General features: G+C 44.0%; 1 protein-coding gene across 10 annotated transcripts in view; it reads right to left on the reverse strand.

Annotated features, from left to right (window-relative positions):
- The window catches only part of nrxn3a (neurexin 3a), an 86,069-nt gene extending 78,463 nt beyond the window's left edge, over window positions 1-7,606 (reverse strand). For all 10 annotated transcript variants that reach the window (XR_013287661.1, XR_013287659.1, XR_013287660.1 and 7 more), the window contains exons 1-2: window positions 7,358-7,606; window positions 681-1,790 (exon numbers count right to left, since the gene is read on the reverse strand). Coding sequence is in view for 6 of the 10 variants with exons in the window: in XM_077539604.1 (XP_077395730.1) it covers window positions 681-1,386 (706 nt within the window). In the remaining 4 variants the exon portion in view is untranslated. The remainder of the gene's footprint in view (window positions 1-680; window positions 1,791-7,357) is intronic.
- Window positions 7,607-12,809: the final 5,203 nt, after the last annotated feature.

Consider the following 12,809-nt stretch of genomic DNA (forward strand, 5'->3'; position numbering starts at 1 on the left):
AAGTTTAGACATAGAAACAAACATTTACTACAAACATGGCATTGTGTTAGCATCTAAGCTAACGATAGATAATCGAAATGCTACTAACCACTTTGGCCTGCTCAATCAACGGCAGTCTTCTTCCACAAGTGATCATCACAGTCATGAATGCTTTAACAGCTTCTTAAATCAACTTTATCCATTTGCTCAACTTTTCCAACGAAGAATGATGACAAAAACAACCAGCTCGAAAGAAAGGAAAAGACGTGTCGTCCAATGCTTGTGGCTGTGTCAATTACGGAACCGCTGTAAGCCCGCAACTTCCGGTTTAACATGTCAAAATAAAAGCATCATATTGAAAAAGGAAATAAAGATGGCAGCATTTACAACCAGCAATATGCTAACAAACAATAGTCGTGGCATAGCTCAAGTGATGCAGTGGTTGACTCCCATGCTTATGGCTGTGGGATCGTTCCTCAACCCTTGAATGATTTTTTTTTGTTTTTGTGACTCTCTTCCAAGTGTAAAGTTTACTGTGTTAAGACTAAATATAGTCTTTGTTAGTTCTAGTCTTGTTTTGTTTGTTTGATATGAGTAAAATGTATTCTGCGATATTTACTGCGTATCCCAGAACGTTTGTCTCTAATGTGAATATTGCAAAGAATGATTCCGAACATGGTGAATGAAAAATTGTTTGTTACCTTGTGTGCAGAAGCGGCCCTTGTATTCTGTTTTGGAGCAATCGCAGAACGGTCGTCCGTCCACCACCGTGCACGTGCCGCCATTTTCACACGGGTTGACGGTGCACCACCCTTCCGACTCCAGGGGCACTTGAAGACTCCCCAGGAAGAGAGGTTGCGACTTGCCATATTTCAGGTCTGTGATGGTGCCCTTAAAGGGCTGCACGTTGCGCACGGTGGGCAGTGTGAGCGCGCCGCTGCGGATATCCTGAGGCACTCCGCCCAGGAACAGGTCGCTGACGATGTTCATGAACTGGCGCTGAGGCCGCACTTGGTCCGCTTTGGCCTGTCCGTCCAGTGCGAGAACTGTGCGCAAGTTATACCTGCTCAGGGTGGCAAAGTGCCAGTTGTTGTCGTCCACCCTGGCGTCGGACGCGACCGTCGTTTCGGCGCAGTCGATGCTGAACCGGAGCTGCAGTCGGCCCTCGACCACAGACAGCTGCAGAAAGTCACAGTAGCCTCCGTCGTCAAAGTACAGCAGCAGAGCCTCTGAGAATTCCGTCTTGAACTGGAAGCTGAGATCACCGCGGATGCTGGCGTCCCAGCGGAGGTAACGAGCCCACTGACCTGGCGTGCCTAAAAATTGCAGGCCTGCACACGTGCTGAGGAACATCTGCAGCTTGATAGAAAAACTGAGGAGATCCATACTTGCAAAAAATACAATCATCCGGCAGGATGTTTGATTGGAATTCAGACTAGTTTGTTTTTTTGTATTGATATATTCAAATAAATATTGTATCACTATTAAAAAAAGAAATGTATCTAAAGGGTCAAGGGCAGTAACAGGATAACAGTCGTTGCGGTTAACAGTCTTGAGGCCGATCACGTCGGGTAATTGTCGAGTAGCTGGCAGGCATTTGGTCTTTGTGGTCCTCCACAGAGGGAGCGGAGGTATTGTTTCCAACTTCTTTTTTTTTTACACTTCTGTGCACATCCTTTCAAGATTCATGGTGCAAGCTTCTGCTGCAAGCGACTCCTCTGGTTCTATTGTTCAGCAGAAGTTTCTCCTTCATGTTTGGCACTGGGAAATGAAGCAGATGTGGGATCTGCTGGTCTCTCTTTGCTCCATTACTGTCAAAAACAGAGGGAAAAAAAGTGGAGGTCACAGAAAGTCCGTCAGCAACATCATCACAGTGAGAGGACAAGCGAGTCCTCTGAACGGCCACGCAAGCCATCAATTCTTCAATAAACAAGCTAAGGAGCGACCTGCTGCTGACAGGTTGAGCACGCTAACCGCTAACCGCTACACGTTCAGTTCGGTACAAGAACCCCAAAAAAGTGTCGGCCACCTGGGAATTTAAGACATGCAAGTGTGAAGGCTAATTGATTGCTTTGAATCGATTGGACTGAGAAAGGTTACTTTTATCAGCATCCTCTGAGCATGGCGCTCTCAGACAAAGTGGCCGTGTGTTTACTCCGTATAGGTGTTGCGGGGGTGGAGCCGCGCCTAATGACGTCATAAAGTGAGCACTCGTTTTCTCAGGTTGGGAGGGGCTGGTGCTTGGAGAGCAGAATGACCGAGAATTTCTCCTCGAGGGGCGAATGGAGGAAAACACCACTTTGGTGATGTTTTTGCTGAGGAATGAGTATTTTAACATGGCTCCACAGTGTTGATTTGTCATCTTACTGTCCCTTTAAAGTGAGCAAATTTGTACTCAAAAGAAAAGGTAGAAGAAGAAAATCATTTGGTGATATTTCCGATTCCTCACAGCTCACGTAGGAAGCTGGAAGTTAACCATCTTCATTCAAATTGCTTTCATCGGGCTGCATTTTTCCTCCCTCACAAAGGTTGTTTGGAGTTATCGGTCATCTGCCGGCTAAATTAATGCCATTATTCTCATGGCAAAGCGCCAGGCAGAACGTCTTTTATCTGCGGCTTTCTGCTGAATCCGACGCACGTATCACGTATCACGTATGGCGTATCTCGACTGTAAACGAGAGCGAGAGCAGGTGCCATGGCTGAATTTGAGGCCGTCGGATTGAAAGTTCGCAGGCTCCATTGAACTTTGATGCTGCAGCAAACATGCGCATGAAGCAAAATCTTTCGTCGTGATCAGCGTCTGTTGGTTGGCAACCATTTTGTCACGAGCGATGCTACTACGCAACCTTGCACGTGTGGCAACAAATAGTGACGTGTGACATGACGTGACATGACGCAAAGTTGTCGTGGTCGCCCACGCAAATGCAGGAGTATAAAGAAGCTTTTAGGATTGAAAGTATGGAGTCGACTGAACGCGCTTTCTTTGGTTTGTATTGATGATTGGGCAGGTGGCTTCAAATTCAATCAACTCCACATCAGTTGTGAGAGGCCTGAAGCAAAAGATCTTCTTGCTTCTTTTCAACAACTCCTTTTAAAGCTCCTCGCTTCCTTCGCGCTCTTTTTAAATACGCCCTTTCAAAAACATTTTTGGTCAGTGCTAATCATTGTATTTGAGCAATTTTAAAATCAGTCATCCGACCGCCAGGGATGTAGAAGACTCAAAATAATAAAGTAGTAAAAGTGTAATGTTGCTCGCGAGTCCAGTAGCATTAAACACGCCATGAAATGTACTGGACAAATAATAGCATCGAAGGCTCGATGGCAGCTAAAGTGCTGAAGATGTGCTTGTTTTCCACAATGTTTTGATCAAACTTGAAAGATTTAACATTTAAAGTCATATGTGGAAGTTGATTTGCTCTTTCTTGTTCAAAAGAACCAATAAATACGCTACAAAAAAAAAAAACAATCAGAATTTTCTCATGCTTATATTTCATGGTTCAAGATGTATTTAAACAAAGACTAAATACATGATTTGCAATACATTTCTTTGTTCTTATCACATTGTGTCAAGTTTGTCAAGTAAACAAATGTGCTCTTTTCTTTTCTTCTTTTCATGTTTCTCGAGACTGGACAGCGGGAAGATGAGGCCACATTTTATGCAATTTGTCAGTGCACTCAAACAACATTGTGAGAATCACCACCGAGATGTCACTTGAGGCCTTCATCACATTTGACAGCGCCGCGCACTTACACTTTTTTACACTTTCTTTTTTTGTGTTGTTGCCCACCTTAAAAGCATAAACGCACAGAAGGAATGCAAGCTTGTTTCAGAATCGCTTTCAGCTTTCTCCAATGTACAGTTTGTGTGTGTTTGTGTGTGTGTGTGGGGGGGCTGATGCACGTGTGTGTGCTTGCCTTTTGTTAATTGCAGCAGGGACCGTCGGGGGTTAAAAGGCTAAACGGGACGGATCATTGTTCTGGTGAAAGGATCTTTTGACCGCCACCACAGGGACGAGTCGACGTACACACGCTGACAAAAGGCAGCAGCACTCCGGATCCTTTTAACAAGCACTGTGGATTGGGGGGGGGGGGCTAATTTGTGTATAGGGGCGCGCGCGCGTGCGTGTGTGCGCGCGCAACAGCAAATAAAACAACCCGCCAGCGGGCCCCTTGTGTTGAAATGGAGCCACTTGACAGTCATTTTACAGCAGGTGACTCGATCACAGCAACAAAATGTCCCCCAGCCGTAGTTAGTATTTGCTCTCTCAAAACACTGACTGACTGCATGCGAGCTCTCATTTATCCGCATAATTCTGCACGGGTGTATTCAAATAGTGTGTTTATATTTGCTGCAGTGAAATGATTTTGTGTCCGCCACTGACATGAAACGGGAGGAAAAAAAGAGAGCGAGCGAGCGAGAATGTTTCACCTCATCCACTCACGCGGCTCATGAACCGGCCAGACATCACACATGCTTTGCTTTGCTTTCCTTTGCTTTGCTTTGCTTTCTTTCTCACGTCAGCACAAACATTCGAGTCGAGGCGCACACGCCAGCTTTTCTCCGGCCTGCCATTTTCTCGATTCCAAATAACATTCGCAAATCGTTCTAACACAGAAATAGAGCATCTAAATGTATTATTTGTATTTATTCGGGGGGAAATCTCAAATAAATGCTGTCGTTTCTCCACAAGGGAGACGTGCAGGGCATCTTTTCATCTTTTCATCAATTTAAGGCGGCTGCGGGATCGAATTGAACAAAATTCACACCGGGGCTTGCAGTTACCTGATCGAGGATTAGTGGATGACTGATCATGTTCATGACACACAAGTGTACACTAAAGGATATTTACGTGACACTTTTGGAGGGCCCGCCTGGTTGCACATGCACATTGTTATGGTCACGTGCAAAGAAATGTCAAGAGAAGCAATTAAACGTCTTTGGTCACCCCCATAATGACAAGAAAGAATGGGAAGAAAAAAAAATGTCAATAATATCAAATTCAGCTAAGTAATCCGTTTCATGTCATTTAGTTTGACAGGAAAAAAAACCTCAAATGTTTGAAATGTTCCCACTAAAATGTTGCTTCTCCGATTCAACCATTTTGGGGGGAAGTTATGAGAGCAAGTAAATCTCGCTTTTACGACGATGACGTAATGTTGTTCAACTAAACTCGCAAGCTTTTTGAAAGTATGAACGACAAACGAATCGGTCGAATGTGAATGCAATGAGGAGGACGCGCGTGGGCCGTTTCAACGTCTTCTCTTGTCTTGCTGCTCTTCTGCAGGCAGGAGAGGACAGGACAGGACAGGACAGGACACGCCTTCTTTGGGTTGCGCGCTTCTGCTGCAGCAGCCTTCGCGGCATGACATCACCCGTTGGAGGGCACCGGCAGCCTCCCACGCACGCAGCATGTCGCCAAATATGCACACGGGGACGAATCGGAAACATGACAAGGCGCGAACACTGCGGCGATTCAAACACGTGACTTGACACGTGCATCGCGCTCGCGGCCCCAAAGAAATAACAGTCCCCCCAAAAGAGACATTTACGTAACACCTTTGCGTCTGTTGAAACGGGCTTTTCGGGTTTTGTGTCACATGATATAAAAGCCCGAATGAGTCTGTAAACAGGAGGCAGTCGAAATGGTTTTTGGTTTTTTTTTTTCCACACATTTTGAAAATCGCCAAGCAAGTGATGAAAGTCGGAGGAGGGCAGTCGTGTCAATCGCGCCTCATATTTGACTTTCCGCGCCCTCCACAGATTTGCGCGTCATTTGGTCAGCGCACTTAATCAGCTGCCAGCAAAATGACGACGGACAAGATCATTTTCCTGCATAAAAGCTGCCCGTCGTCTCAAGCTCGCGTCCGCAGCAGAAATCCACATAAGGAGCAGCCCAAAGTTGGTCTAATAAAAAGGAGCCCTGCACTCAGATCGTCCAAGTTGAAGGATGAAACACACTTTTGGCCGTTTGACAGGGAAAAATAAAGAGCGCGCGCGTGCACATTGCGGACCACGCCCATTCCCGAGCTCGTCTGGAAAAAGCCCGATTAGGAATTCCCTCGGCATAAATTCACGGCAATCAAATCATCCTATTAAGCCGTCCAAAATGACGCGTCGAAACGTGCAAGAGCAATGCAGAAAAATGCAGCTCAAGGGCGGCCACGTCACATTTTCTTTTTCCAGGGCGTAATTTCGATCGAGGCCTTCCTTGCCTGCCTTATTTCTGTGCAGCGACATTCCAAATAGGGCCTACAGTTGCCTTTCAAATGTGAAATCGTGCATAAAAGAACAACAAGAAAACGACACTTACATTTCCATCCATCCATTTTCCTAACCGCTTTTTTTTTTTTTTTTTTTTAAGCTCCCTGCACCAGAAGAGGCCGAGACGTTCAGTTAACAGCTCGCGGAGGCAACATGAAGAAGAAAATGATCAACGATTGGCGCAAAATGCAGCATGAGACGAACATCATGTTCATGAAGGCGTCATCACATATTTCACAACACCTCATTTAGGGAGGTATAAAAAAAAAAAGCAAACAGTTATCTAGTCATTGGAATGATTTTTCCAGCACACGCGTGCGCGCGCACGCACCACAGAAACACGTTCCTCACGTGCACGACGATTGCGGCGATTTACGGATAATGTCTGGTTCCAAAAATACAATATTTGTACATTTTAAAAAACGAATCTCTTTGTGTGCTGATGGCCGGAACGATTCCAATTTGTTGCACCAATTCTGAAAAGTGCGCAAGCAATTCGGAGCCGCAGGGGGTGAAAAAAAAAAAAAAAAAAAAAAAAACGGCGCATGCAGAACTGGAGGGATTTTTGCATGGCTGCCAAAAGAATGTCGAGTTTCGTCATGTTTGCATGATGGAAACGTGTCATATGAGGCGGCAGTATTGACATGGATGCGCGCGCATGTGCGCGCGAGAGAGAAAAGGCGTGTTGGAAATGCGCAAATTGTGCCTGCCTGGCCTGTTGTTTGTCTTTTACCTTCCAACTTCAACCTGAGGAGAACAATGCGAGGACATTGGACACCGGCGTTGCACTCATTTATAATTCATCTTTAAAAAAAAAAAAAGAAAAGAAAAAGAAAAGAATTGCTAATGATTTCACCCAAAAAATCATCATCATCATCCGGGTGGATGATAGTCGCAAAGCTGAGCTATTTTTAGTCACTCCAGAACATTTGGAAATGAATTCGAAGAGAAGGCGCGTGTAATTGGATCCTCTCTGCTAATAGAGGCCAACGCGAGACATTTCCTCATTTGAACGTTTGCACTTCAATTTGCATTTGACGTCCTCTGAAAACAAAACAAAACAAAACAAGACAAGCGGATTTCCATTGAAATGACGACAAATGTGAAGATTCTGACCTCCGTTCATCACGCCAACGAGAGCATCCGAAGGGCAAATCCACAACTTGCAAATATTGCTTGAAGTCTTGGCGCTCATGCAGATGAATTGGCGGGATGGCGAGCGCCAATCAAGCCGACTTGACAGGTGGCGGCGGCCCGACCACGACGTCCAGTGCGCGCAATTCAGGGGCTCGTCGCTCGGGTGCGACTCGAGGAGCGGATGCTGGCGGAAGCGCGCGCCCGCGCCCTCGCACACGCGCGCGCCGCCAGCTCGGGCCCGCCCTCTCAGCCAATAGCAGCGCGGCGCGCGCGCGTGTGGAGGCCGGCGCGCGTAGTACACGTGCGGACCCGCACGGCCGACTGGCTGCTTCCAAGCGGCGGCGGCGGCTCAATGCGCAGCAAGGTCGACTCACGCTTAACGTGCACACTGAAATAAATAAATACATACATAAATACATAAATAGGCTACAACAGGTTAAAACAGCATGACAGCATAATGGCCGTTTTGTATTTTCTATATCTGACGTGAGAAATATTACAAAATGGTGGCGGCATTTCGCTTCAACGTCATTGCAAATAGAACCACAAATCTCATATGCTTTTTTTCTTTTTTTCTTTTTGTTGGGGGGTGAAATCATGCCGATTTCCATATGGCTGCATGTCATAACTCAATGCGCTTATTTGAGCAAATCATATCCAAGAGCAGAAAAGACAACAAAAAGACACACTCGACACTTTCTTGACACAAGAGGCCCAAATTGAAGCACAATGCATGTAAAAGGCCCATTTCAGATCAAGTGTAATTGGTAAAAACCCAAATGAATGACATCGAAAATCAGGAAATGGAGTTGTTGTTGTTTTCAATTCAGCTTTACCGATGTATGTTTGCGGGATCCATTTTCATCTCCCCCTTGAAAAATCATCCACATCCTGTCTGGGAGACTTTTGGAAAAGTCAAATGCTGCTTGCGATCGGCAAAAGAATCAATTCACGAATCGGATCAGAACAAGTCTCGTCAGTGGAAATCGGACCCTTCCAATCCAATCCAATCTGAGTGGCAGGCTGGAGCCTATCCTATCTGATTTTGGGCTGGGGGCGGGACTGCCGGATGCCAGCCAATCACAAACTTGTGAAATACTCTGGAGTGAAAAAAAATAAAATAAAAAACGATTTTTCTCTTCTGCTCGGACAGAAAGCAGCCTTGATGGAGTTTTGGTTCATTTTCTTCTGCCGATGACCAAAGAACAGAAAAAAAAAAAAAAAAAAAAAGCTTTATGTCTTCTATTTCTTGTGAAAGAATTTCGTTTGGCATGTTTGATGCTCTCAGAACATTTTTACGTCTTAATGTCAGATGAGTTCAAAATGTGCTGCTCGTTATGTTCTGAAATGAAGTTTGATGACAAGAAATGTTGTCATGTTCCGATACGTTCAATGTCAACAACTCGATTAAGGTCGAAGGTACGAGACGATTTCGTAATAAAACATTTCTCGGGCAGATAAAAAACAACAATAAAAATGTCGTTATCTTGAATGAGGCTATTTGAATGAAATGACGTGAAATCAGCAATTGAGTTTTTTTTTTGTTTTTTTTGCCTCTTAATAATCTTGTTGTGCGCTCGGCTTGGACGTCCTTTATCGCTTCTCATACTTTCAACTTTCTGATGAATGTGCATGTATTTTTTTCCCCCCCACAGAATATGGACAAAAGCATGGGAACACTTTTTGTCATATCAGCTGCAGGAACATTTGCAACTCTTCCACTCTTTCATTGCTGAAAACGTTTTGGAAGATCTTTTCGCATGTGTTGCTTGAAGACCTTTGAGGTGTTTCTGTGCATCATCTCGTCGATCTTCACGCATTTGAAGATCTTTTGGGTGTGCAAGTTTTCCTCACACGAGCAATCAAGAACGAGTGCAGGCTCGTTTTCTGTCACCGTTTTGAAGCATAATGACAAGGCGGGAAAAAGAAGACGTCGTCTGGCACATTCAATTAGTCTTCAATAATTGTGGAGAAAGTTCATGAAAGAGTTTCCAAATGGAGAAGAAGATTTTTGCCTTTTTAAGCTCCTTTTGGAGGCCTCGCGATCGAAGCCAACATCGTCGCAAATGTTATTTTGTGACCAGCGTTGCATTATTTTGAACGTGACTTTGGTTTCCGGGCGAAATATTCATCAACTTCCGCCTTTTTGCCCTTCATAAACAAAGAAACGTTTTGTTCCATTTTGCCAAGGGCCTCATTACAAAATGTTGGATTTTGCGTCTTTGCGAGATGTAAATCAATTGGATTGCTCGTTCCATCGTTCATCGTCAATATGTTGGAAGATGAAAAATGCAGATGACACTTTCAAACGGTTTCGCTCAACCAGGTTGCAGGTTACGAATGAAAAAGCACATCGAGTGAATCTGCAAGAAGCGAACCATCGAGTAGTTCGGAAACGCTGTCTTGTGTGTCGTGTCATTTTTATTTGATTTATTTTTCCAACTTTAAACCCTGCGAGAGGCCCAAATTCCAAGAATTTGGCCAACTTTCAATGAAACAAGCCCCAAACGATGAGTTGATTTTCAATGTGTTCATCTTTGAATCCATTCATCATTTGCGCTTCTCGTTGCTCGTGCTAGTTAGCGAACGAGCAACTGGTTATGTGGGAGTCTTTTATTGTTTCATTACGGTAGAATGACAAGCAGCTGGAGCCTATCCCAGCTGACTTTGGGTGAGTGTCTGCATGGGGGGGAATGACGTCACACATTGGCCAAAACAAAACCAAAAAGCTCTGATTTGAGCTGCCGTATGAATATGGAGTCAATACGCAGACTGGCAGCCTCACTTGCGTCTGTTTGAAAAACAAAACAAAACAAAAGAAAACAAAACTTGCGTCTGTTTGCCTCAGGGCAGCTGTGGCTGCATATGCAGTTTACCGCCACTAGAGTGCATCAATCATGTTCTCATTGTCAAGCAGCTTTGAGTGTCCTGACAAGTGTGATAGAAATCGGATGCATTATTATTATTATTATTATTATTTTCAATTCCTGAAATCCCCGTTTATGACATCATTGGGAAAAGCCTGCAATCGTCCTCCATTTTGTTTTGTTGGATTTCAATTTTCTGAAGGAGGACTGGACAACTTTGAAGTTTATGCTCAGAACAAAAAAAAATACATCTGTGATTTTGTCATTTACAATCTGTCAGATACTTTGAAGAAGTATTAGTTCATGTACTGGAGTGCCTGCATGAAAATGTTCACATCATTTGCTGCATACTTTGAAATCACAATTTGCGCCCATCAAAATGTTTTTTTCAGCTTGTGAATGGCGGCCATTTTGCATTTTCAATGCAGGCATCATTTTGACCCACTGATTGTTTATATGCCGAATAACAGCAATGATTGACATCCAAAAATTGAGCCTGAATAAGCACGAAATATTGAACAATAATAATAATAATAATAATAATTGCGTCACATCCCCGCTTAAGTATTGAAGTATGCGAAGCAAGAAAAAGTGTCTGGAGCACGACGCCGTCTAATAACAGCGATGAGTTTTCCTTCCTTCGGGGAACGGAAGGCGAAAAGTGAGGTGAAGTCAGAGAAGCAATCAAAGGGAATTTCGCTCTCTCATTTGATTTGTCCACGCTTACGTCAGCACACTTTCTTTCATCTGCGGCCGTCCAAAACATTTTCACATCAAAACGCCAACAGGCGAGCGGGACGGGCCAATCGATAGCCGCACATTGCGACGCCGCTTGCGTCAACGCGTCTGCAAGCCGCCAGAAGCGTTTTAGCGTCATCCTTCTCGATAACTTCAGGTAACGAGACATTGAGAATGACGCGGTTCGGCTTCACGTCCACGGCTGGCGAGCCACCAAAACCCAAACTGACCTCCGATACATACTTGTGCATTTTTCCAATCGAGTATTGACATCAGACAACAGGCAGTGAGAAGATGATTTCTGCTTTACAATATTGTTCCCAGAATGCATTGCGTGGTGCAGTTCATGACCTTATAAGGACGTTCATCCTTGTCATATCCATTTGTGTGACCAGTAACTCAATTTGTCAGTGTATGATTACAAAATAATAATCAATTAATGACATCAAGGATGACGATAAGCGTACAAGTTGCATTGCTCATCTGAGGACTGCTTGTGAAATTACACATTTATATGTTTTGATTGTGGCCGGCTGATTAATTAGTCCGACATTTCCATTTTTTCTTTTTTTTTTCTTCTAACTTTACAAAATCATCTCGCGGCCCAATTAAACACCTTTGCGGGCCTGATCCGGCCCACGGGCCGCATGTTGGTTTATTTCTATGCTTTCTACATTTGCTCACATTTCCATTGTCATTTTTCCAAATTTGTAGGCTATTGGAAAAAGTTGAACAAAAATGAATTACGTTTGATCCATTTTTTTCACATATGCATTTACATTAATTTCAAAAATCGGAACTATTTGAATTCCAATTTTATCGATCGATTGATTGAAGGTACGTTTCACCAGAACTTGTGGATTCTGCATACCAATGATTTTTGCTGTTGGATGTCAATTAATCGTATTGTTCATTGATGTAATTGTTTCAAGATGACTTTTAAAAGTAGAATGAAAAACATTCCAATCAGAAATTTCACTCTTTCCGCTTGCCTTGAAAAACGAGTTTGAAATGCGCTGAATCGATTCAAGCCGCTTTGCCCAATAAATTGTTGGCGTCATATCGATTGTTGGTGCTGTAAATGTTGAATCGTCAACCAAATCTCGCATGCTGATGAACGCGCTGGATGTCAAACGCTTTCTGCGTGTGCGCAAAACAGCCTCGGTGAAGCGCAAGAAACGCCAACGAGACGGGACGATGAATCGACTCCGACCGACTCGGCACTGACGCCTCATTTATTCCCCTGAACGCACCGGAACAGAAAAGAGACGCGCGGCCAGTTGAGGTTTCTGGAACCTTTTTCAGCACGCAAGAAATCGCCTGCTTTATACAGCGAAACTATTCAAAGCCTCAAAGTCGATTTTCCACTCGTATGTCCTTTTAATTCCGCTATTGAGCATTGAGTTGCAAACCAGAATGAACACAAAGACTATTTGAAAAGAACATCTTTTAACAGGCGTGTTTTGTTCACATAAAAAGTAGACAAGTTATGAAATGTAAGAATATGCAAGACAAGCGTTAACGTCCATCGTGCTTACTTAAGACTGATGACCTCAGAAGTCAAATCAGCACAGACGATCAATCATTTCCAACACGTTCCGTATACAAGCTCAAACTTCTGTTGGAAAGTTGCCAAACATGAAATGTCACAGGTTTGATGTTTTATTCTTTTGTTGAATATACAATCAGTTGAAAATATGAGGACGCGCTGAGAACAACTTGGCAGTGGTTGTCCTGGTCCAGCAACGCACGACGCAACATTGCACATATTTCCTCTTTATTTGTCTTCAGGCCCCGAAGAAAAGTACTCAACAAAGACTGCAAAA

Source organism: Festucalex cinctus, chromosome 12, assembly GCF_051991245.1.
Source record: "Festucalex cinctus isolate MCC-2025b chromosome 12, RoL_Fcin_1.0, whole genome shotgun sequence".
NCBI classification, from domain to species: Eukaryota; Metazoa; Chordata; class Actinopteri; order Syngnathiformes; family Syngnathidae; genus Festucalex; species Festucalex cinctus.